This window comes from Heliconius melpomene, chromosome 18 (assembly GCF_056956725.1).
Source record: "Heliconius melpomene rosina isolate 202511_hmr_F chromosome 18, ASM5695672v1, whole genome shotgun sequence".
NCBI lineage: Eukaryota > Metazoa > Arthropoda > Insecta > Lepidoptera > Nymphalidae > Heliconius > Heliconius melpomene.
Window position 1 is genome coordinate 15639824 of NC_140406.1, and position 27848 is coordinate 15667671.

At 33.0% G+C, this 27848-nt stretch overlaps 1 protein-coding gene across 2 annotated transcripts; it reads left to right on the plus strand.

Moving 5' to 3' along the window:
- Positions 1 to 2358: 2358 nt before the first annotated feature.
- Positions 2359 to 27740, plus strand: LOC146529699 (uncharacterized). 2 transcript variants are annotated; one of them, XM_085201722.1, is made up of 14 exons: positions 2359 to 2558; positions 20070 to 20176; positions 20680 to 20825; positions 21156 to 21288; positions 22352 to 22465; positions 22749 to 22800; positions 22933 to 23078; positions 23568 to 23659; positions 24003 to 24142; positions 24412 to 24521; positions 24974 to 25125; positions 25477 to 25671; positions 25970 to 26194; positions 26705 to 27740. In XM_085201722.1, the coding sequence occupies exons 2-14, from the start codon at positions 20089 to 20091 to the stop codon at positions 26855 to 26857; spliced, it is 1746 nt and encodes a 581-aa protein (XP_085057848.1). In that variant the 5' UTR covers positions 2359 to 2558; positions 20070 to 20088; the 3' UTR covers positions 26858 to 27740. The 2 variants fall into 2 exon arrangements, with proteins under 2 accessions (XP_085057848.1, XP_085057849.1); XM_085201723.1 differs by having other exon boundaries at positions 23568 to 23653.
- The last annotated feature ends 108 nt before the right edge of the window (positions 27741 to 27848 follow it).

Below are 27848 nucleotides of genomic sequence, written 5' to 3' on the forward strand. Positions count from 1 at the left end.
TCCATAATAAATGCATATATTACCTACAACTATACACATGTTGCGACCCTTCACGGACACCGAGAATTTAGGTTACGCTTAGCACGTGCCCTAATAGATAATCACACAACACGGAAAGGTAAAGCACAAACAGGTGTACTTTTTAAAAAAGATAAGAAAGGGGGTAGGTTTGGCGTGCCAGACGAAATTCGTTTATTGAATGTGGGCATACACTTGCCAGAAGAGACTAATACTTACAAAAGGTGTCGCTTTTGCAGTACCAAACAGAAAGAACAGAGAACAAAAATACAATGTTCCGCCTGTGGAGTAGCTTTGTGTGCTAAAAATTGCTTCAAAACCTTTCACACTGTTCCACCTCAATAATATTATTTTTCTTAGTAATTAAGTTTCAGTTTATATTAAAACTATATATCATTCCTAACGTTGTTGTTTCATTTTATAACTTTATTCACTCATATTACAGTATTTTTTTCAATTTTATTATATAAGACAAAAAAGAAACAAGTAAAGTAGGAGCAACTTACATGTATAGAACTTGTAGTAAAAATATATCAAAAGTTGAGAGCTATTCCGGATAATGGGAAATAATTTCCCACTTAATTATATTTTGCTTTGAAATACCGGATACTGGGAAATAATTTCCCACTGCAAAACCCCCATTTCCCCCCTTTTTATAAAAAAAAGGAGTTGTTTTTCGAAATCTACGGCACCCACTTACCTAAAAGCCGTGACCAGATTTCAAATTACTCGAAAAATAAAGTTTGTTTGATTAAGGGTTAACTGTTTTGATGAAAAATGATGAAGATGGAATGTAGTGTTAAGACACTCTGTTCTCCGCTTTCGGCTTTTGAGGCATTGCGTATTGCCTGGCGGAAATTAGCACGGCGCGATTTGCCTTGTTACCTTAGCGAAGAAAAAAAACAAAATAATAGACACACATTTGTGCCACTGCGCCACAATAGCCTCAAATTTAACTATTTAGTATATTTTATTAGTTATAATTCTTGGTATTGATTAAAGAGAAGGACATTTATTATGAATCTGTGAGCTAAATCATGTACCTATGTACGTAATAGGGTAAATTATGGTACAATTCGTCATACGATGTTTTAAATTTATTTGCTTTTAGCATGACCTAATTAATTATAGATTAATATTCTGTTATTAATATATTATTTACAAAATTACTATATTAAAACATTTCATTAGATTTATATAAAAAAAAATCATGCACTGCATGTTAAAATTGTTTAGGGTCTAGAGTTTACTGTCTAGTTTAGTAGTTTAGTCTAGTATTAAGATACTCTATTCCCATTAAAACACTTTCATCCCCCACTTTCCGTCAAATTCTGGAGGTACTGCGTGTTAATTGGAAGAACTCAACTCATCTCAGCGCTTGAACTACACAATTATTTATTTACTACTCTGAATTACTTACTTCCGCATTCTAATAATGTCTTAATTTTAAAGACAATATCTATGTATTGGATTTCAATAAAACTTTTTAATTATTTTGTGGCAATTTCGGCTTACAAAACACTTCTTCTTCTTCTACTTTATATTGATTTAACTTTTTATTTATCAACCGGCAACTTAATGTCAAGAGAGTCTTGCCAAAATATATTATTGAAAATTGCACTTAAATCGGCTAAGCGGTACAGACAAATAGACAAAAAATTAAAAACTCATTATTCTGGGTTGTTTTACATTGATAAATTGCCTCCAATAATATTTTTTCCCATACAAAGCATGTACAGACGGCGATCAGATATAATTTTATCACATATATATTTTTAAGATTCACTGGTGAGAGAAAATAGTTTTTTATGATTAAAAAGGATTTTTATATATTAATTATTTGCAGACTTAGCCCATAATAATTTAATCCCATATTAATTTCAAATAAAATTAATTTTAAAATTTTGTTGTTTTATTGTACAGCGCCATCTATTAAGCAACTTTAAGACTGTTATATGGACGTAGTAGCGACTAGCGAGTGTGTTATGTGCTTCTAAAGGATCGATTTTCTGTTAAGGTACTAACGACATCTAGAATATTCTAATGAGAACTTTAACACTTATAAATATACAAATATCATAAAATCCAATTAATAAAATATAATTTTACCTAACTTTGACTAGCTTAGGTTATAATCTTAGTTTAATACATAAATAATTAAAAAATAACATATTTGAAAACTATCTCATATTTAAATAAAACTTACCTCTCTTTCGTACATACGAACGATATAAAAAAAGAGAGAGAGGTAGAGAACCGATTCGTAAATCCAGTTTCCGCTCCATTCTTGTTTTCCCGCGCTTCGTTTGACCACTGGCACCGCGCTAAAAACGTCATTCCGCGCGCGAACGAATTTAAACCGCACGCGCCTACGAAACAACGAATATCGGATTCATTTCGATATAATAATACATAATTTATTTTAATTTCTGTTCAGTGATGAATAACGTTATGTTTTAATATATAAATAAGTGGTTGTAAAATTATTATTTGTGCTTAGTGTTTGTGTTCGCAACATTGTATCACCAAAAAAATTTCACGTGAGTATAATAATTCTTATAAAATTCGCACATCCCAATATATTTAACGACGCGACAATGATTTATTACGTAAAAGGTCGTTGACGAGATTTTTTCGGAGATAAGTAGCTAGCAGCCTTTTATGGTTGTTTGTACTCCGTTATTTTCTCAGATATGGATTGAGTCTATGATGATAGTAGGATCTAGACTGGATTTAAACTATGTTGAAAGTGCACGTTAAAACGGTATTGTACTTGCAATATGTATTGAGGTATTGCGTCTAATCGATTTGAAGGAATAAACTATTGTTAAGTCCTCGCTCTGGCAAGAAGACAAAGCGCAGCGTTTAATACCGCCACTTAACAAGCAATTTCTCAAAAACTTCAATGACTCTAGAACGGAGTATCTAGACACTAAGTTCTCTCTGCCTACCCTCTATATGCAAACAAATATCTATTTATTTTATAACTAGATTCATTTATTTAATTTGTAGCTATTTTCACTAGCACTTGTTATGCTAAGGTATAATAAAGAACGTGTTCTGCGTTTATCTTAAACACAGTTTAGATAAGAAATATTTTGCATTTGCTTCATTTAAATTGCTCTTTGTGACTTTATTTAATAATATTGGTTTATATTACAAACTATTACTTTTATTGAATAGAGGCCTACACCTTATAGAATATTACTATTTTGTTATTTTCTAGGGTTCGATTCGCACTGTTTATATTTATACTACTAGTATTTACCTGCGGCTTCGCTCGCTTGGTCAAATAGAAATAGAAAGAAACAGCTAACGTGATAGCCTTTTTTGCCTTTCTCGGTAAATAACAGCCCATTTATCGAGAATCAACACTAAAAATTTTTTTAATTTGAAATAGTAGTTAGTGAGATCAGTGCACTCAACCACAGAGCTGAAGTGTTCAGCTTTACAACTAAGTATATATAGATAATAAATGTTTTTTTCCCCCGGCTTGTTTAACGGTGCCTATCACCTAATAACTAAAATGCTTCAGACATTTCAATTATTCTGTGATGGGTACTGCAGAGTACAGAGACAATGGTATTTAGATTTAAGTAAATAAAAGTAACGTTAAATTAAGGTTATGGTGACGGTCATCAGTACTACATTTAGATGTATCAGACGAGAAAAATCATGACTTCATCGTATAATTTATTATATTGTATGTCTTATGAATCAAATAAATTAAAAAAAAACATTTTATGATGGTACCACCACGGTCTTGGACTAAGAATTTAATGTTTCTTTTATTTTTCTTGATGCAGTGTACTGAGAGAACATAGCGATTTATACTTCGTTTTCTTTCTTCTTTTTGGTTTTCTTTGGGTTATATTGTGTTTCGGAAAGTTTTAACTCTGTGTTTTAAGTATTAACATTAACCGGACAAAAATTAACTTGACATCTGTCCATTAACCATCCCGAAAAAATGCGTGATTTTTTTGAAAACTTAATAAAATATAATATTTAATAAGTAATAACATTAAAAATACACTAAAATTATGTGATATCAGAAAACTGACGCATAGCCTTGTGGTTTCTTGTACGTTATGTTCACAGTAACACGCCGAAATAAACATGACCAATTGTATTGAGAATATGGCCTTTACAGTTAATGGAATACTGAGATGATATAATGCAATCTTACTCATCCTAATAAGTCATTTTAGGATGTATTTTGTTACTAATACTTTTATGTCTGTGAAGAATTATTTTGTAAATTCGAATAATTTCCATGTTTTGATAGAAGACAGCACGGCGTGCAATCATGTGTTATTGTAATCAGAAACTGTAGAGAACATTGTAGCTGTTCAAATCCATAAGAGAAGGAGCTATTTATCTCCAATAATTTGCCAAATATTCTATCAAACGCATAAATGAAGAAACTTCGTAAAAAGCTTGAATCTAAGTCTAGACTTATAAAAAAATATGCAATCGCAATAAAAATATAAGGTCACATTTTAAATACCGTTTCAGTTAATATGTAAAAAAACAAAGTGGTTTTCTACGCTGTTAGTATATATAATAAAATGTGATATGAAATGGAAATTCCATTTTCAAGCACTATTAATATTGACACTAACAACGCCATTTCTTCTTTAGCTTTGACACTTGCTCGTGAATATCAATTTATCTCGATATTATATTTTACTTTCACCACAAAAGTTGTTCTTCCATTATCTTGGAATAAACAAATTAATGTTTTAATCAACTTTGTACATGGACTTGACGATATTAATAATAACATACGTACGATAATAATAACCCGGCCCGGTTGGTTTGTTGCCCACCCTGGAATAGCCTGGTGCCCACCCCGCAATTTCATGAAAAGATCTGTTCAATGAATCCAGGTCCACTTTTGTCTTAACATTAGGTTTTCTCCGCTTACAATGTTGCTACGGATACATGACGAAGATATTTTTTTAGTTATGTGTGTTACTAATGTTAATACTATACTATTTACCTAACAACTTTTACTTAAAGAAACACTATTATTTAAAAAAATATATTAATACATTTTCCTCGCAAATGTGAAAAATATCACGTCACTAAAATATTACGTTTTGTTTTCATGTTTACAGTGTCGGTTTTTACATGAAAATAAATATGAATGAATTGTTTTTCAACGACTAAATGACTGTGAATGTTCAATTGTTTTTGGGTTTTACCTTTTTATATTTTTGTAATACTATGTAGTTAGCCACGGTACTTATTCAATTTTTTTTTCGCATAGCTATAGCATAAGTATAGCAAAATAGTAGATGAAAAACGTCTACCTCCCAATTTTCGAGATAATGCGTAATAGGTGGTGGAAACCAACGCTGCTTGTTTTACTTGTTAACATTGGGGGGAAAGGACGCTGTGCTGCTGTGCCACGACGGCCGCAGAAATTCAACGGCTATTTTAAATATTGTAGAAAAAATATTAAAAAGCGGCGTTAAGTTCCGTCACTAAACACGCAATGGTAAGCTACAGACACAGCTTGAATCTAAACAAATAATAATAAGATGACAAATGTCAAGATTTTTCTAAATTTTACTATTCGCCCTTAGCAATTCTCAGAACAATGTTTCAGTATTATTGTAAACACTGCGATGACATCAGCTATCGAGGGCGCTATATTAAAACTTGGCATCCATCCATGGAGCCACGATATAGATTATATGAAAATTACTGATACTATTTATTCAAAACAAATTTTCAAACTTCCATGTCAGTTGACTTTAACATGTTAAAGTGGGTAAAGGGTGACATAGGACGTTTAGTCTTCTGTTAATATTGTTTAGATTTTTTCAAGTAAGCATTATAACGTAGTCAATCTGCGTGAAATTGTAGAGAGAGAGAGAGAGAGAGAGAAGTTCGCATGACGATTGATGTGACCTGACCTGACGATAGAAAGTGACTATAACAATATATACGAAACTTTCAAGAAAACCGAACCTACTAGGTACTTAAGTGATATAAAAACAACATGTCAGAGCCCTTGCCGTATAGCATAGTCATCTCTTTTTAATTTCGCCAGGCACCAGGAATGAAAAATGAATTTCCAAATGTTATCATACTGCTATATTTCATTATGACTTGCTACACTGATACGGATGTCAAAAAGGTTTTAGCGAACATTGTAAAGTTTATCAACGTTTTTTCCCGCCATTCGTTGTTATTCATTTTGAAATTTGCTTGACTGTACAAGGAGTTGAGGACAGGAGTTGAGGAGAGGTTCTCAATTCTCAAAATGTTATTGGTACATGCAATAATGACATACCTTTTATATTGTAAGATAAAATGTTATCCACTTTATGGACAAACTATGTATTTTGTTTATAATTTTTATTTTATTAATATTCTTATGGGAAATGGAAATGTCTTCATTTCAACGGAGTGTTTTAACACTAGGTTCCCTCTGCATACCTTTCTCTGTTCAGGATACAGTGTGAACTTGATTTTAATTTAATAATATACACATGTATATACTAATAAAATATTTCGACTCGTAACAGTGGACGAGGCTAAAAAGAAGGAGGGAAAGTGAAAATATAGTAAGTTGATATGAAGCTATCACGTCAGGAATAAAGAGAAGCTCAAAAAATACCTTTGAAACTCAGAGTTAAATTCTATGCTGCTAACCGATTATCCTTTTTGAAAGTCGTCATAGGGCTATTTCTAATTCTTCTGTGGAATACATAATGTGTCATAATATATTTGTTGTTCGACAACAATGTCAGGGTCTCGGGACTTTGTGACATGACTGAATCCGAGTCGGATTCGGTTAAATCACTCGTTTAACCATGACATGAATTATAAGATATTTAAAGCAACTCGCAGAAACGGGGAAAAATGTGGATTTTTGAAACCTTGGCATATATTGTTGTGTAAAGTGTAAGATGTAGCTGTAGGTGTATATTATTTGCGACTTTAAGATAAACTACGTAATACTGTAAGTGAAGGTTGTATTGATAAGGGTCATGTTTGACCTTTACTTCTCATACTTAAGGTCATTCATAAAAGAGTGAAAATTATGTACTGACAAACAGAAAGAATTTAGTGGAGTGTCACTTCATACAATTCTTTTCCGTTATATGCTTGCGTTGGATTTCTCCATCCTGAACAGTAGATTCTCTTCTTTATCCAATTAAGCCGAGGAAGCTGTAGTGTAAACATATTTATCCACGGACCCGCGACCATTGTGCCAAAAACTTCCTTTTGACCACGACAATAATTATTTCGTATATAAAAAATTTATATACTCGTATTTTTATTATTTTAATAATAGACATGAATAATATTATTTGCTGATTAAGCTTTTAAATCGATAAATATTATCCTTTTGGGACAGTGCAGTTCTTGATAAGCCAATACTGACTTTAAAGGCCATTAAGTACTTATAAATAACTTCAGCTTCACGCTTTTCACGCATTAAGTAGGATAGGCAGAGGGAACCTAGTGTTAAGTCACCCAATACAATAATGTTTTCAAAATATTGCGAAATGAGTGGCGTAACTCAACGCCGCGATTTGTTGTACGTAAAATATACTGAACTGAAATCCAGTCTCGATTGAATGTTATATGAATAATGATGTAACTTCCTGAGTAAGCCTACGTCCCCGTGCACCCAGTTGGCACGCTTGCCAAAACTTAGAAAATAAACCAATATTCGACGACTCACTTTTGTTGAGACTAAAATTAGTTTGGCATTATGAATTTAAGACTGACTAATGTCGTTTTTTTTTTAGTTAAACTTAAGGTGAAATATAAAACAAATACATCGGTCTCGTTTTTTCGATGAATCAGTGGTAGGTATTAAGGTTAAGACCAAAAGTTATGATTTTGAACTTTACAACATTTGAGCTTTTCTTTCCTTTTTTTGTCTTCGTTCGAAAGTTTTGACTTTAAATATTTAGGAGGATACAGTGCAGTGTATCTATTGCAATCCAATTTTCAGACATTTGGAGACATTCAGTATTTAGTGGCTGAATTAGACATTGTAAAAGTTTAAAAACAAATTTTAATCACAATATATCATTATTTTCTAATATCACGTTGTGATATAAGGGCAGCTGTAGCGCAGGGATTCAAGCGTGCGACTTTAAATGCGACAAGTTGTGGGTTTGACCCTTACTCGAGGTAAAGAAATATTTAATATTTTTATTTCATGAAGGGAGTGTCTTAAAACTAGGCTCCCAGGTTCCCTCTTCTTAATCTGCTATGTGCGGGATACAGCTTGAAGCTAAAAAAGATATAAAATACGTTGTTATTTCAACCTTTAAATACTAAGTCAGATGAAATAAAACAAAATAGTATTTAATATACTAAAAGGGAAAAGCTTGCAACAATATGAATTTGTCTAAATATTTGCCTTTGGAGAAAGCAGAATCCATGACCTTTCGCTCTAAAGGTGAAGGCAGGCGCTTAGCAATTGCTAGTTGCTACAAACCTCTCTCTACCTAACAATGTAATGTAGGATTGCAAGCATAATAGACATTTAGAAGGATATTTTGAAAAATAATAACAATGGCGATTTTTAGCGCGGCGTTGAGTTGCGCCACTCATCGGGCAGTGTTTCGAATTGGGCGGTGTATGTGAAATTTTCAACGGGTTCCCCTATATCCGAGATATAGTTATAGTATTAAATAAAAAAATATATTTTGTTTAATAATTTGTAATAACAAGAACGGGGAAAAAAAATGGGAATTTTTTCGAATGGGAAGAGAACCTACAGCCGTCGCCTTTACCACTACCATATGTATAGTGATTTAATGCAAAATTATACATATACCTACCACCTACATAATTATTTAAATTCCCAGTTATAACACGTTAATAGCAATCTCTTATATCCATCCAATTATGTTTTGGCACATGGTACCAGAAACGAGTTGGACCTGTTCTGTGCACTATATATTTTTTTGTCTCAACTGATAACCTTGGTTTGTTTTCGGTGGTATTCGGGCGAGTTTATCTTTTATTACTATTTGGAGCACGTTTTAATTGAAGCATTACGTGTGCTCGCGAATTTCAATGAAGTAACAGTCCTTAGTTGACCTTCGTGTTGGAAAGGACTTTTAAATTAATAAGTGACATTTTGTTATTTATCGTGGTTTTTTTTATTTAAATTAAATGCATAGTGTTTTTTTTGTATTTTAGAGTATTTTTTTTTAACATAGCGAGCGAAGCGGGGGTTTTCGAACTGAGTAATTTTATTTCAACTCTCTCTCTCTGCTTGTTCGGTCCTTTCCGCACAATTATTTATTGGTAGAAATACAAATATCCAGCTTACTCTTGCGAGGTCAACCTAGTCCTTAATGGGTCCACTCCGCTAGCGCTAGAAACCGGGCTTTATAGAAGCAAACGTTTTAAAGGATTAAAAATGAAAACAAAAACAAGTTTTGTTTTACATAATCTAGCGAGGTCGTCTGCACGCTTGCCACCAACACACCGCACCGTGACACATTGGTTTATTTCATTCATTAAAAACCTATTCTCCTTGGAGTGTATACTCGTAGGAGCAAAGCAAGATGGATGTCAGCTATGGTAGGAAAAGATACAAATAGCTTATATTAGTGTGGGCTCTTAAGTTATGGAGAATCGTTAAAATATTTTTATTGTTTCTATAAATCGTTAAAATATTTTTATTGTTAGAAATATCTAAATTGTTAATATATTGTTGTTTATTAAAGTTAACAACTAACTATTATACAAATTTAAAATGGCCCTTTTAAATTGCAATGAGTAATATTATTACAATATATTCTTAACGTAAAAATGTAGAGCGTCTGTGTGTAAATATTTATAAAAAAATATACATAATTTAGTCTTTGCTCGATATTTACATAATTTTACATTCTACGAACATTATAAAACTTACCTGACAGTAAACGTAACAGAACGCAGAACTCAGAAGTCATTGAGCTAAATCTATTTGCTACTTCGTGTAGGAGTATCCAGTTTACGTGCATGACACAGTTGCACTCACCACTTTAGTTTGGACTCTACACTATACTATAGACTAGGGTAGGATAGACTTAAGAGCATAGGCTATAAAGTATAGGCTATAGGTTAGCATAGACTGAAGAGCATAGGCTATAAAATATAGGCTGTAGGGTAGGTATAGGCAATTTTGTGCGGCTTGCGAGTACAACTCATCCCACACTAAGAATTTGTCCCACAATGCTGCTTTAATTACTTCCCATTGATAGCTGATTAAACATGTTTGTTATTTAAATTACGATATACGAGTACCTATATAAATATATGTATGTATAGTATACACAGAAAATCGTAGTGTTACGTCATTATACGAGACCGTTGTAACGCAGTGGGACGGTATTCGACTTTACCGACGCCTGTGGGTTTGGTACCCACTTGGCAGAATAATTTTATTTTAAGCTGTTTTCGTTCCCTTGTGTTTACATACAAAAGACCGTGCTTTGTTTAATAAAGAAATAAACTAATTGCACTCTCGTCTCTGATTTTAAGTGCGTACTCTTAAAACTTGGCAGACCAACAAGTATTCACTGTTTGATCGTCGTAATATTGTTTATACATGCAGTAAAAATATACTCATACAACGCCAAAAAAATATAAATTTACATTTTGTTTGGAGAAGTGATTAAAAAAACATTTGAAATATTTTTCATTATTTACATTTAATCTATTTTTGCTAACCACTTGACCTTCATAAGAAACTGGAGCGGGAAAGGTATAATGAATTGGGTAAACTAAATTTCTTTAAGCGAAAAGTGTGGCTGTTCTTCATTATCGAATTTATTATATTAATTCTATACAATGTTATTATTTTCTTACTCTATGTTCTAAGTAATTCAGTTTAAATATTTTTAAGCTTCTTAAAATGTGAAGCATTTCAAAATACACTCTACAGACGGTGGGCGGGCGGCATTCTAAAACCGATCCGCCCACGAGACCTCACTGGACTATACACTTTTTATTGCTGTACATTTTGAAAAAAGTTCTGCATTATAAATTTATATTGCATTTGTATTGAGTCGTAGAGTTCCAGTCAGAGTAGTTCCTGAGATTACCACGTTCAACCATACAAACTCTTCAGCTTTATAATAGTAGTAGACTACAACCAATGTATTTGTACAACTCATATAACAGTTCAAACTGTATTATTCATATAATGATTATTAATAGGACAGTCGTGGTGCAGGGGGTTGTGGGTTCGATGCCCACTCGAGGAAATGTATAAAATATTTATTATTTTCATTACTTCGCTCTGGTATAGAGGCAAAGCGCGACACGATGCCTCCAGAATCCTCCAGAAAATGGGGAACGGAGTGTCGTAACACTGGGCTCCCTCTGCCTACCCTGCTGCTGTGTGTGGGATACACCGTGGAGCTAATAATAATTATTAAATGCACTTTAATACCATTTAATGAATTATACCTACACAAAACTCGTTACCTCCACAACACGTCCTTGTCACCACTTGCCGACATAATGATTGCACAGTGCACACCTACGTACACGGTATATCTATACCTACGTAACTATCGAAATCAATCGTTTAAAGCAAAAACGCCTTTTAGTGAAGTGCTGAAGAGGATACATTTGAATGTACCGTTTAAAGTCATTTCTTAGTACATTACGGAAATGGGAGGTAAGATGCGAACTAGATGAACTCTAGACATATCGTTGAGTTGATTATGATAGATTGAATTTGTTCTTTTAAGTAGTGTTTTATAATAGGTAATTTAGAGGTTTCTCCCTGCTTTGTTTGAGTGTTCACACGGAAGAGGAAACCTCCGTTCCCATTAACTTACTTTCCGCCAAATACTGGAGGCATAGCATGTTGAATGGCGGATTTCAACGCCAAGCTTTGCCTCGTTACGATTTTGTTATGTAAAATTACTAATTTAGAAAGATTAGAAAATAATATACCTTGCACTGGTTATTTTTTGGTGTGTAATTTGGATACAATTACAAAATCCTAAATGTTACTTTCTTTAGATCTCTTTATCTGAACACGAACAGACAGACAAGTACACTTACTCATTTAAAGAAAACTTATGTATAAAATAGAAACTAAATACAGACAATTTACTTACAAGAGTAGACTTTCTGTAGACTGTCTAGAAATAGCTCAAATGACCATTCTGTAACCATTTGACGGAACTGAGACGCTACTTGTACCTACTAGTGAGCGGGATAAAATAAACTGATGGATAGATGAAGTAAGTATGTAACTATCATTAATTAGATTTTTTTACAGGTTCACGCTGTATCCCGCACATGAGAACCTAATGTTAAAACACTCTGTTCTCCACAGGCCGCCGAACTTTTGAGGCATTGTGTTTTGAGTGGCGGAACTCAACGTCGCGCTTTGTCTTGGTACCAGAGCGAAATGAAATTTAATAAATACTTTTTTTTTAATTATAAACTTTTTGCCAAATACCATTTGTCAAAAACTTGTACTTGTTAATAAATAGATTCGTCATTACTTTAAAGTAATTTTATTAAAATTTAATAAGTTTAAATATCAGACTTCATATGTACATATAAAATTTGAACAAATTGTCCAACTTGTTAAAATTTTCTTAATATAAATATAGTAGTTAAAATCTTAAGTAAACGATTTATATATAAATACGATACGTTACATAATATATTTTAATGTATGGATTTTACTTGTTGTCGACCTTGATGAAGACGACGCGGCGCTAACTTAGAATAAACATTGACGTTTAATTATCTGACCTCAAGAAATAATTTATTATTGAAATATTTTGCATAAAATGTTTCATGTGTTCATTTCCTAGCTCTGGTAAGAAGGCAAAATGGGGCGTTGAGTTCCGCGACTCAATATGAAATGACTCTAGAATTAGCAGTAAGTGGGGACCAGAGTATTTTAACACCAGGATCCCAGGTTTCCTGTGTCCACCCTGCTTCGTGCGGGATACAGCGTGAAGCTAAAAAAGTATTTGAATGCATCACACAATAAATGATTGTTGCTTTTTATATGTATATTGAATTTTTAAGTCTAGGTTTGCTCAAAAAATGGATGAAAAAAAAACCGTTTTATATACATATTGCGTCTCCAGAGTAAACGTATATTTGTATCTATTAATTGCTTTATATTGTTTCGGCAAGTCAGTTTAATGAGATTAAAAGGCTGGGGCATCAGAAATATCCATAACTTATATACATATACATAAAGATAGATATTTATTACAATTATCTAAAGATTTTAGTATTCATCAGTACAATGTTTCGCTATGTGATTATTTTCCGTGTAAACTTGACCTATTTTGCCTCTCAACCTGTTGATTGACCTCATGATATCACTGTTCTCGTACACTCTAAATAGATTCGTGACTTCATAATTATAATGTAAAGAGCTTATTTGATTAAACTTCAATTTACTAAACATGTTGATGGAAAAGTTAAAAAGAAAATACTCTTAGCAGTCCCGTTATCGCAAGTTTCTTTTTCTTCCGCATTGATTGATAAAATAGAGATCCTCTGCTCTACAGTCTAATCCGGCCCATTTTATTTATTTGAATAGTTATTATCAAAGATCATTTTCATTATCTTATTTTATATAATTAAACTAGTGTAATGTCTAAAACGGGTTGATGTGTCATCTTCGAGTCCGACTATCTAAAGTAACGAAAGGGCAACGATCGGGCGAAGCAATTAGCACGAACCCAATTATAAACAATTCTTTTACTCATCGCTAACCCTTTAGTCACTGATATATAGTCTTTTTAGCAACATTTTTATATACTACCATTAACTTGCGACTTCGTCCCCGTGTTCAAATGGAAAAAGTAATAGTTGTACAAGACACATTCTAAGTGCCTGAAGTAACTGACCGCCCTTCTGGTGAGTTACTTCGAAAAGCTTTATGTGATGTCAATACAAAATGAATTTTGCAATTAGAACCAGTTCCTGAGATGAGCGCTGTCAATTAAACAAACTCTTCGGCTTTACTATATATGTGTAAATAAAGAAATGGAAAGTAAAGTATTTATTCTAAATTTTACGTATTCATATGGTATTTAAATGTTTTTACTTTGAAAGTGAAAAATTATATAAATAAATTAGAAAGTAATATAAATAATATTCAAAACATTAAGTCACCTCGAAGCTTATTTAATATATTTTCTTATTACATGAAACACGAATATCCTGTTTTTAATTTGCGCGGTCATAACTTAAGATCTTTGTTCCTGTTTAATTAAAGAAGGTGGGAGAGAGATGGCTGCTCGGGAGGGAAAGAGAGGGGTGGTGTACAAAAATAAATGAAAACGCAGGCAAACTACGGCGATGATGTCATGTTCTGTAAGGCGAATAGCGGTCAAGGTATACGCGAACTGAGATGTATTGATGCAAAATATCGATTTGTTCTACCAATATGTTAGAAATTTTTGAGGAAATAAGATTTTTTATCCCTATGGGCAAAGCTTAATACAAATATGAGAATTACCTGGCGTGTGACGAACCCACAACCATAGCGAATAATCAGGAAAACGCCAACTCCCCCACTATGGTGCGATAATAATGATAATGGTAATTGAAGCTCAAATATGCAATAATAGTGTGCATTACCTGATCTTAACATGGCCGATAGTTTTTCCTCATCCGCGTAGGCGCCGTGAATGAGTGACGCAACCTGCGCCCACGCAGCTTGCGACACGTAGCCTTTATTGGAAACACATTTGGACCCGTCACTGGGTGCTTATTCATAAAATATGATATAAACAAAATATGATTTGTACTATTTTCATATTAAACATTCGTAATATAATGACACTAGATTTTTTATAGTGGTTTATAGAAATTACAGAACCTTGAATGGGCTTCGTTTAATTGTTTAATGTACCTACCTACGTGTAATTATATACTTATACCTACGTTTACTTCTACCTGTTTTACTTTATTGATTAGTCGTGATGATTTAATAATAAAAATCATTATATCGTACACATAGGTAATACCTCCAGAATTCTGCGGAAAGTGGGTAACGGAAGTGTCTTAATGGGAACGGAAAATCTTAATACTAGGTTCGCCTTATAATGTGCGATTCATTAGCAAATTTTCAGCCTAGCATCCTGAATTGCTAAATCCTCGCATCCTCGCATGCTAAATTTTAAAAATCAACGACAAATGAAAAAAAAAAAAATTACCAGGCTCCTTATTCTGCATAAAAATATTAGTAAGAATAAACATTTTCTTAGCTTCACGCTGTGTCCTGCATGAAGCAGAAGGAACTTCGTGTTTTGACACTCCGCTCCCCACTCTCCGCCCAGTTTTCGATATATTGCTCACTTGAAAAAGCAAACATTAAAGTCCTTTATTATAAGGCGATGACGTTATGACCAGATATCCTTATGACTTTTGCTCCGATCAGGCGAGTAGTGTGAGTCGTGTTGATAGATCAGCCTGTCAGTCAACAGTTACCATTTTAGTATTAAGATTGTAAGAAACCTTTGTTTAGTATTACAAGGAAGCCTAGTATGTTAGATAGAAGGCTTTTTATTATTATTATTTTTCCGCATATATATACATATATTAATTATCGCAAAGCGGAGAACGAAGGGTTTTTAGGGCGAACTCTATCTACCATGGTATGTGCGGGTTATAGCGTGAAACTGTAAAAAATATCATTTATAAATATAATTAGTTAGCAGCCAGGCGCCATATATTTTTTCTCTCAGTGGATTATGAGTCGTTATTAACCTAATTCCGATGTGTTAATGAAGCCCACTGGCCGCGCAGGCGTGTTACAAAATCTTTGAAGTGGCCACGGTGTTCTCCTTTATAAATTTCCGCTAAAACATTCACTAATTATAACTAAGAATTAATAACTGATTAAGCTCAACTGCTTATAGATTCTAATTACATAATTGTACATAATTTTCATGCACAGGAATTAGGAAAATAGGAAAACAAGTACACTTAAGAATAGATAGATAGATGAATCTAATAACAGCATTGAGGCTATCGTGGCGCAGTGGGATGGAATTATGGATATTTGTGGATTCAATTTCCATTTGAAGAAATGGAGCAACGGAGCATTTTGATATTAGTTTTTTCTGCTACTCATTAAAATAACTTTAAGCTAATATATGTAATTTCTACATATAAATATTGACGTAATAATGTCGCATTTGGGACATGCGTGACTGAACGCGTTAGTTAAGGGTTCAAATTTCATTCGGTTCAAAGTATTTTTGTTTCTCAGGGCTAGTTAAATACAGCGCGACGTTGATTTTAACCACCTTTCAAGAGATGTCTTTATAATGGATTGTAATTTGAGAACAGAAAGATCCGCGACTATAGAAAAGAGTAAATACATAAATACTTTATTTGATGACTAGTAAATAGATCTAAAATCTAGAATATTTGTTTCTTAAAATTATGGTAAAAATGGTCATTGTAATGCAGTGGGACAATATTTTATTGTAACTGTGATATTTGTGAGATCGATCCTTTTCTAATTTTAACCCTAACTTCTATAATATTTTATTTTCTCGAGTGGGGATCGAACCCAAATCAGTCTCGTTTACAGTCACACTTTGTGCCCCTGCGCCACGAGTGGTCTCGCCAGGAGTGGAGAGCGCCTCTACTGGTAAAACAAATAAAGACAGTATCAAAAATTATAACACTTTTTATGTAATAAAAACTCATAAATGTTTTTCAAACATATTCTATTAAAGGCAACCAGAAATTAACCTATTATTTAAACAAATCGCAACAAACATGGCGCAAGAAGCACACACACAGGCACTACAGGCAGCTATATCTCATAAAGGAGTAACAGACAGACTGACATTTAGATCGGAGGCTGTTGATCCGTAGAATATATAATACGCGTCCGCATCTCATAATACAGCCTTCAGAGTTGTCAATCACGTTGAATGGTTACCGCAGGAGTGTCATCTGATATGGTCACTTTTACATCTAATATTAAATAGAGTTTTAAGTTTTTGTGATATATCTAATATATTATAAATATTGTGAGTTTGTTTGGCTGTACGATGGTTCTGGGTTGGAATGGATGGATGTCCCCCCCTGTTTTCCCGAGTGGGAAGCGAACCCACAGCTGTTTTGTTTACAGTCGATAGTTTATGCAATTTGTTTTTTAGTTTATTTTATGAAAATTTTAGATAGAAATTAATTTGAGCAAACAATGATTACTTTCCAAGCAATCATGACTATTGGACTAATGTAAGAATTAATTCTTATAATACACATACATACAACAAATATACATATTTATATCACGAGTTGAATGATGCAAGAATAGGTTATTTGGATAAGAATCTAGGCAATAACTTTAATAATCTGACATTTTATTACTTCAAATGGTGAACAAGTAGGTATTTACTACTAGCTATGTATATACTTTATAACTACAATGTACCGTTCAAAATAAGAAACAAGGTGAGATAGTGTTGTTAAGTGTCTAAGTGATGGTTACAGCTTCAATGCGATACGTAGAGTGGCGACAGAGAGAGGACATTCACAAGATTTTTGAAGCTTACGCATATTTAAAGTCATATATTTATCAATTAAAAATCACCATACAATGATACTGGCAACCCTATTGCGTCGGCAGTACATTTTCTTTCCAATCACGCATGTCCCTCTGAGACACATTGTGTAGAAAATGAATTTAAAATATATATCTGAATCATTCCTTCGTCATTCACATCGGATCTGCATGTTAATATATAATACAATTTTATTATTTTTATTGCATTTCTTGTACCGTACTAAATTCTTTATGATACAGCGATCTTAATAAATTTTATAATATTATTCGTGTTATAATAATAGTTTTAGTTTGTGATATCTTTTACGAAAATATACTATTATTATTTTTTAAAAATTACATAGACACTAAAACTGAACATATCAATAGTTGTAATAAGTTTTTTCTATACCATCATTATAAATTATCAAAAGGATCAAGATGTGTGTCAAATATGAAATCTCCCTACATAATATTTCAGGAGAATTTATATATCTTTACGTTTTTTCTCACATTGCAGGGTAGGACAAGGGAATCTGGTTTTCAGACACTACTATCTCCACCCTCCATCAAATTTTAGATACTCGAAAAATAGTCTATGATAGGATAGGATAAGATAGGATAACTGGGGCAGAAAGTGTCTTACCATTAGGTTCTCTATATTCCCTTGTATATGCGGGATACTACGTAAAGATAAAAAAATAAACGACTACTGCAGTTCCAAACTCGTTTACCAACATATTTCTATGCCAGGCACGTCAATTTTATAGCATTTTAATATTATTTCACATAGTTATTGCATTTTAAACGCTTATGCTAACTAACAATTTACATACAAAGGTGTGACTGACAATGTTTGACATAATGTTACCGCGTGTTACCGGAAATCGTGACATCATTTATCAATGTGGGAACCTCAAAATTGGCGCCAGGTACCTATCTACTGAGTTAAAGTTAAATAAAAAAATATTTCTAGTGTTTTTTGTATTTATTTAGCGGTATTTATCAGCTTAGCTCTTGTTATTTTATTAACTTATATATATAAACTTGTATTTTATACGTGAACGGTGTAGCTCGATAAGAAAGTATAGCTAGCAACAACGAACGTTTCGATGGTTTCCAAGATACGCAGGTTCGAGTCCCGCTACGTTTATTTTTTTTTATACCTTTCCAAATATCTTTTAATATGATAATTGATACTCAGGAGGCCATCATGGCGCAGAGGGACAGCGGACTATAAAGTTATAAATACGATGTTTGTTAGTTCGATCCTTGCTTGTGAATAAATCATTTCTGTGCTTTAGCAAGACAAAACGAGGCGTTAAGTTTCACCACTCAACACGTCAATGAGCCAGGAGAATGAAAAAAAATGAATAAGAATATATTTTATACCTGTAGCATTAAACAAGTTATCGTTTACGTTTACGTTAACCGTGACACAGAAACAGAGTTGTAGTCACCAGATTTGGACACCAGCTGTTCAAATGTTATGCATTCATTATTTCGAAGTGCTTTATGAGGTGTTTTTAATTTATTTTGTTATTGTATATATATTAGCAGTATTATTCGGGGGCTAATGATAATTATTATTTTCTTATCAGCAAGTATAGGAAAGTAGACGCCAAGAGAATTTAAATCTATAACTTTTATTTAAATAAATAGATATGTTTTATTTTTTAAAAACGTTTAAAATATGTATTTCTCTTCAAAACATTTTATTTACATAAACGCTACATTGATTAACGCAATTAAAATATTTTAGAAGAAAAAGCTGCTCCGATAAATAACTTTCTTTGACTTTCTCAAATAAAAACGTCATTACGCGTATCCGGCGCCACTTAATACATGCACTAGTCAAACCCGCGGGTAGAAATGTTACTTGGCCTAGACAGGTTGCCTTAAAGCCATAGTTATACAACTTCTTTCGTGTGTTTTCCATATATTGTGATATTTTCGAAGTGATTTGGTGCTCGACTGTCACGCGTGGAACGCCATTATAAAAAACTGAACAGAACTGAAGAAATAGTTAGTACAACATAATAGATTTTAGAAGTACATTTATTTTGTAAACTTTATACCTAATTTTGTCTTATGTAATCTGGATGGAATTAGGTATTATATTATGATAAAAAATCTTTTGAAAAATACCAAAGATTATTTTTCTCTTTGGCTATCAACTTTATCCTATTGTCATTTTGAAAATATAATTAGTTCCCCGGCTGGGATTCAAACGCCCAATCATAATGTTTCACGACATCGTAGTTCTTATAAGAAGAATCTTAAATATTGTTACTTATTTTACCAAAGAAATGATTAATTCTTCTTGTCTACCTTACAATAAAAAATTACATTTAATTGTCTTCTTTTTTCATTTTTAAAATCAGTTTCATACTGTATCCCGCACACATCAGGATAGGCAGAGAGAACCTAGTGTTAAGACACTTTATATTCTTATTTATCTATTTTTTGTGATAATGTATATAAATATTAATTATATTATTCCTTGTTCCAGATAATAACAATCTATCAAAATGGCCACTAAATCATATAGTAAGCATAAGGAGTACAAAGAGTACTCCAGTAGCAGAGGCACCGTCCCTTACACTGACGAACAATTCGGTATGTTTTATTGGTTTTTGTTTAGGTTCTCGTTATATTCTGCATACAGGGGAGACAGGGGGAACCCTGTCGCAATCCGTTCCTCAAGCCCCTCCCAATTTTCGAGTTTGATCCCTAACCGTCAAAAGAGTATTTTTTATTTTCTCGCTCATAAGATAAAATATAAATGCAGTGTTGAGTTGCGCATTTCAACACAAACAATGCAGCGTTTCAAATTCAAGCAGAAAGTAGAGAACGGAAAATCAGAATAGTGGGTTTTCTTTGGCTACCCCCGCTGTATGTGGGACTAAGGTTAAAAAAATAACATTTATATTCGGCATAAAATATAAGGTATAGTGAAAAAAATGGTGAAATATCACTTTATTATTAACTTTTTCGTATATTGCGTGGTTTACACATAAAATCCACATAGGATTTGAACCTATAATTATCGCTGTCAGTTACACCCCAAGATTATCTATATCCAATAATAATATTTCAATAATAACACACATTGTCAACAGATATGATAAAATCGGAGTTAATCCCGAAAGGCAGCAAGTTGGACTCATTAGGACGGGGCGGGGGCACCAGGGAGTACCACTATGAGTACAAGGAAGAGACGCACCCGTCCGGCAAGTATGATAGAAAAGACTTGCATACTGTTGAGGTGAGGAATTATTGTTGTTATCGTTAACTAATACCTTGTACCTATCTATCTATTTATCCAAAGATTACCATGCATAGACCTTGCATAGATCTACATTTGTCTATGCATTGCATTCGGCGGAAACCTTTTCCTCTGTCCCGGTTTCCCTCTCCCCAGGTTTCCTCTGTCTATCCCGCCATGTGCGAGATACAACAAAAATCTAAAAAATATTGCTTACAAACGTTAATAGGTAACTGGTAGAGAATCACTTTAAGCGTTAACCCTGCGTACACATTTGTTTTTAAGTGTATGGAAAGAATAATGTATAAAAGAATAACAAAACTATTACAGGAATTCACAATCCCTCCAAAGACTACACCAAAAGGGTCCGAATCCTCGTATTACTATGAAAGAGAGGAGAGGGAGTTGCCCGCGATCACAACGGGCACAAGGACGTACAACTACGAGAGCTCGCCCACACCTGGTGAGGTTTTTTGTATATACTTTTGTCTCTTTGTATTTAGTAGAGTATTATAATTTGAATATTATCTTTGAGGTTTTTTTGTTTGATATTGAGTGGGTGAATGGTAGGCTTATTTATATTGATTCTAAACGTTGTACTTTGTTGACATGAACGTCAACTGAATCGTAAGACAACGGCTACGAAAATTTTAATATTAAATTAAATACACCTATATTAGTTAATCAGTATAATTCGAGATCATCGTATCGCAGGGGCAAAGCGTGCGACTGTAAACGTGATAATTATGGGTTCAATTCCTACTAGGGGGAAATTCACATAATATTTTCGTTTCCTCCCCCTAGTAACGAAGCAAAGCTCGAGTTTCTCCACTCAACATACAATGGCTCGAGAATTGGGCGGAAAATAGGAAACGGAAGTGTCTTAGCGAGAACGGAGTGCTTTAACACTAGGTTTGAGAACTTAGAATCCTGGTGATATAGCACGAATAAAAAAAAAGTATAGTTAAATAAAAATGGCCTTCCACTATAAGTTGCTGAAGAGCTGCCCAATAAAGTATAATACTTATATCAACATAATATCAGTTCTGCTGTTATTCATGTAGCTATACCTAACATATTTGTCATGCATACAATATACATAGCATACAATATTTAACCAAGTCGATGATAAAAATTACAAGATTTTGTTCAAGAATATATTTTTGTTTTGTTTTTTAACATAACTATATGTACGGTAATTTATATAAATGCATACATACGTTATAAAAATATGCGGCCAATCGTAGCGCAGGGACACGAGTGTGTGACTGTAAATGCGAATGGTTGTGGGTTCGATGCCCAGTCGAAGAAATGAAATTATTATTTAAATGTATACTGTCATTTTTTCGCTCTGATGTCAAAGCACGGCTGTAAGTTCCGCTACTCAACAAGCAATGCCTACAGAATTTGGCGGAAAGTTTGTCTTAACACTAAGTTACCTATGCTTACCCTGCTGGGTGCGGGATACAGCGTGAATCTGATTTTTTATTTATTTTATTATAAAAATATAAATGTTATTAATGTAGGATATTCAAAAGTGAAAAGCTCAAAAGTGACGAAGGAGATGACACAGAACGTGGATGAGCTGGACTCTCTACTCGACGACTTGCAGAAGGATCAAGAGCGACAGCTTTACAAGAGTAAATGTTACTTTATAAAGTTTTATATTCTTACTAAAGTAAATCTAGTAATTACTTTATAGAATCTTTTAAAAATATTTAGAACAGTGGCAAAATATAAAAATAATGATTTTCTAGATATAAATTAAAATGGAAAAACATTCTGCAATACTCCTTGTTTCCTAGTACCTACATTTTGGTGGAAATCAATGCTGCAGTTTGTCTTCATATAAACTTAACTTTTAGCTAACCCAAGAACAAACACACCAGAATGGAATAAAAACAGTATCATTTTATATTTCAGGTGGATACACTTCTGATACAGCTGAAAGTACATCATTCGATTTCAGGAGAGGGTAATTATTAATTTTTTTTTACTAAATTATTCATAAAAAAATTAAAAAATATATTGTATATTTTTTATTGTTATTCTTTATAACCATTTATTCAAACTGTATTTAACTTATAAACAATTTATATGATCACAGTACGCCTGCAAAAGCTCCTTCAAGTGGTTATTCTACACTAAAGCACGAGGAGAGAATAGAGAGCTCGTCATGGGGCTGCAGCCCTCCGCCCGTCGTGAGCAGGGCAGCGGAACTCCGCCAGGAGGTGTATAGGGAGGAGAAGACTGGTAGGAATTGTTCAATATTATGGAAGACTAAACGTAAGATAAAGCGGTGTTGATAAAATAAAATAAAGTGGTGTTGATTTTCGCCACTTAAGAAAATTGAACGGAAAGTGAGGAACGAGTTTCTTAACACAAAGTTGCCCTGTTTTGTGTAGGATAAGTAATAATAATAAATAATAGAAAGATTCAATAATTGGAGTCTAAAGTTCAAGTCCCTGTAAACACGTCCCCAGAGGTATATACATATATGGGGACGTGTACATATGTGTACGACTGCATACATACAAATGTATTCAGGAAATAGTGACTTCGTAATTTGTTTTTTTTGTCTGTATGGTCTCATCTCTCTGTCGAAATGATTTTTAACTAAAAAATTTAAAAATAAATATTCCACTAAACAACTAAAATAAAATGTTTAATTCGGATTCGAATCGTATTAATAACATTTACTTAATTATAATATTTTTATAAATATAATTTCTAATTTTCCAGAGTCCCGTGTGGTACCAGCCGCAGTACCACCCGTACTTGCCCCAGCTGTGTGTGCCCACTGCCACCACCCACCAGGCACTGGCACTGGCACTGTAAGTATTTAAAAATATTTATTAGAATTTATATTACATTTATTAATAACTTTATAGTGCGACCACTATACATATACTATAGGTATTAAATTGTTAGACATATTATGTTTCAAACTTTTAGGTTTCAATTCTTAATACAACTAAATAAGTAAAAGTTGTCATTTTAAAAGTAAAAAAAAATCTCTTCTTCGTCTTAGACGGTTTCCAATAAGCTGGCTTTTGCAATTTTTATATGTTTTATAACAAAAATATTTTTTACTTAAATAATATTCTAGTTCTCACTATTAGATTTAATGTGGCCATATCTAAGTCTATCAATAGATTAAAAAAAACTTAATTCCAGCTGTCCCGCTCCAGCACCCCCATGAACAAAGTGACGACCACCGTGAAAACGTATACGTACGAGGTTCCTGCTGACCAAGACCCTGCCAGCGTGCCCATACCCGGGGACGCGAGATACACTACCGAGCAACACCTTATTGAGTTAGTATTATTCTTTATTTAGCTTCACGCTGTATCCCGCATATAGCAGGATAAACAGTGTGTCTTCTACCAGAAGGGAGAAATGGGAAATAATTTAAATATAGTGTTTACAGTGTAAACGCTGCTGTCCTAATGCGCCACCAAAAATTATGTGAAAGAAAAATAAAACTTAATAATGAATTAAATATTGTTTCTATTAACTAGTAAAGAACAATAATGTCTTAGTCGTAAAAAAAAAAAAAATAACATAACTCATTTCCATCTCCCAGTACCACCACCAGCACTACCACGAACGCCAGCGCACCACCGGTACCAGTGTGCCAGCATTGCACGCACTGCAGCTCGCGCCGCGACTATCGCGTCAACTACACTACTGACGGTAGGTAGAAAGATTATTGTTATCTTTATTTAATAGATAATGTATTTCTTACAATTGAAAATCTTTTTAGAGTTCCGTATCCCAAAAGAAATCCTTTACGGTAGTAGGCAGTCAGAGCTTACAGTATAAATAAAGAAAAATATGTGAAAATTAGAAATTTATAACTATATTACATGTTTATTGTTCATTTCTTACGGAGTTAGTGCATTCGCTCGCACTAAATTTGACAAGTTTCATGAAATTGGTATGGAACACAAGATGGGTTCCCGTCCGATTTGAACTTGGCAGATTTTATTTATTTAGACGGTTGTTTGATCCTATTTCATAATATCATAACAACATATTTTTTTCGTCATAAATAAGCCAGCAAGATTTTTTATATTTTGTTTTTACCATATGTACAAGTAAATTTAAAGTTCTTAGAAATTTCACTAATCCTTTTTCTTCTACAGAACACCACACAAGCGAACGCATAGTATATCCGCAACCAGCCAATACTACTCTAGTGCCCCACTCACCCCACGTGCCCCACTCTCCCCACCCGCCCCACGGACCCAACGTTCCCCATTCCCCCTACGAGCCGCAAAATGGACATGGCCCATATGTAAGTATTATTTTTGTTATATTTATTTAAATAGAAATAAATATGTTTGTGTGTGGATTGCCACAAGTGCCCCATTCGCCCCATGAAATGCAAAATAGATATGGCTCATATTATAGGTGGCCCCTATTTGTAAATCAAACCCATAACCATTGCGTTACAATCAAACGATCATTGTAAAAATTTTATTTACTTTTAATTGATAAAATCTATTAATGTTTTTCTTTTAATTTTTTTTTGTAGCACAGTAAATTTTAACATTTTTAAAAACAAATATTATAGATTTTTCTAGACAGCTATTGTTTTATAAAAGAAAATATGCATATTTAAACTAAAAGTAAACATTAACTACAGGGTCCATCAACCTACAAGTACAGCGAAACGACGTACTCTAACACGCACAACACGCACAGCACGCGCAACACGCCCGCCCCCGCCCTGCCAGTAGGGGGGTCGCCGGTTCCGTTTCCGCGCCCGCACACACCATCAACCGGCACTCAACAACCACCTAAGAAGTTGGACGACCTGCTAGCTGATTTCCCTGAAGCTGTGGGTTTTTGAAATTTAAATTTATATGTTGATCTTAATTCAAAAACTAGGTAACTGTGTAGAGACGCTGAAAACGTTGTCATAGTTTCCTCGCCTGTTGTTAGTTTATTAATATTTTAATGTTTTAGTTCAAAAGTAGATTGATTAGCATAACAATTGAGTGATACATTGATTACATAGATAGATATGACATAAAATGTTACTTATTTGAAACGGGTTTTTTGTATCAATTAGTTAAACCTTGAGCAAATTTCTTTTTTATAAGAAAGCATATTGACAATAACCCTCAACATTCCAGAGGTTCCCAACCCAACCAGACGGCATAACACGTAGGAAAGTAGAAGTGACCCACGAAGCACAAAGTGTACAAGAGAAGGGAAAAGAGAAGGAGAAGGACACCCTGAAGCACACTCCCCCCGTCAATAGTAGCAAGAACGTGGCCGGCCCCGCCGTGTACTACCCGCCTGGACATGTTCCCTTTGCTAAGAAGGACACGCCACAGGCTGGTGGATATCAATCTGCTGTGAGTTTTTTTGTGCTTTTTTTGTATGTTTATTTTATTAGTGGAAAGATTTTGTTTTTTTAATGGTGATACATAGATTAATAGCATATACAAAATTAATATACAAGCATAAAAAAAAACTTATTTCAGTTTACAAAAAAAAAACAACTTCCTTGAATAGGTGACTACTATAAGTGATCCCATACCGAGGCCATAAAGTTTTCGGAATAATAAGATCCTTATAATGTGTAAAAATATAAGAGAAAATAACAGAATTATTTATGTATTAAAACGTTCTTAATCTTAAAACTATATAAAGCTAATATCAGATTCTAATACAATGCTATATCCTAACAAATAAGGAACTAAAAGCTTTTATTTGAATTTAGTTTTAAAATTTTAACCTATAGCCCTGTACCTATTAGAAACATATTGTATAAATAAATAGTAATCATTATTCTCAAAGATTTAAGTAAATTACCACGCAAATAATAAAAATAAGTAAACAATTAAAATTCAATATATTTCCAGGCAATGATGCAAGGTGGCGGCGCGTACGCTTCAGGACGCGGTATGTACGAGTACGAATCCGGCGCACGAAGCCGCGAAAAGCACACTGAGAAGAAAACGGCTGTGCCCATCTGTCTACCACTATGCTGCGCCATGCCTTGTGTTATTATGTAATTATATTAATGAACGGGCATACAGAAATAATTATATTACATTTGAAGTATATATAAAACGTGGAATAACAATATTTTATTGTTATAAAAAAATATTTAATATATAATTGTGTTAATTTTTATTTCTTGTAAGTTTGAGAACCTCTGAATATATAAAATAGGGTTGTAACATCTTATTTTTTTGTTTATTTTTATTATCATATTTGTTTGGTTTCTTTGTATGGGTTCCCAAATATTTTTTGATTATTACATACATGAGAAGAATCTCCGTAAAGCTTTTTAATTTTTTATATTCAATTACACTTTATGATATATTATTTAACTGTTAGTGTAGTTATTATGCTGTGTATGAACGGTAACATAAAATATCTTATGAGATATAAGTTCACTTCAATATAAAAAAAAAATCTTTAAAAACATCTCAACATATAATTATAATTGCTATAATGTCCAGAGACTCATAATAACATAAATTGTTTTTTTTTAAATTAAATATATTGAAAATATAAGAGCTTAATTTTTGTTAAACTTATTCATAATTATTCATATTCAGTTCAGTATCAGATTATTTAAGTTGTCATTTCTAATAGTTTAAGCAATATGTTTTATGAACATTTGTTTTCTTGTACAATGGTCTTGTATTTTTCTTTAGAGTCTTTTAAAAAAGTTTATTTCTTTTTAAAAAGAATAAGTTATGTTAAAAACGCATTTTTTAATAAACTCTCTGATTATTATAATTAAGTATTTCTAAGTAAAACGCTAGTAAGTGTGCAAGAGCGGGGTGCCTTGTCGACTAACTTTAATGTGCCATTAATATAAAGCCGAGTGCCTTTTGTCATTTTGTATGTAAATTATATTTTCATGAATAAATCTATTGACTAATATATATTTTGTTATCCTCTTTCTTTCTATTGGGTTAATTTTATTTTAATTTATGGTGGATCTGTATTTTTGAAAAAGGTTTTTAAATTAATATATGTAACTATTTATTT

Bases quoted from the DNA above. Each gene is read 5' to 3' on its own strand.
- LOC146529699 (XM_085201722.1), top strand. From the start codon at position 20,089: ATGGCCACTAAATCATATAGTAAGCATAAGGAGTACAAAGAGTACTCC. The intron at 24,522-24,973 runs GTAGGTAGAAAG...TTTCTTCTACAG, and splicing joins CGTCAACTACACTACTGACG to AACACCACACAAGCGAACGC. The intron at 25,672-25,969 runs GTGGGTTTTTGA...TCAACATTCCAG, and splicing joins TAGCTGATTTCCCTGAAGCT to AGGTTCCCAACCCAACCAGA.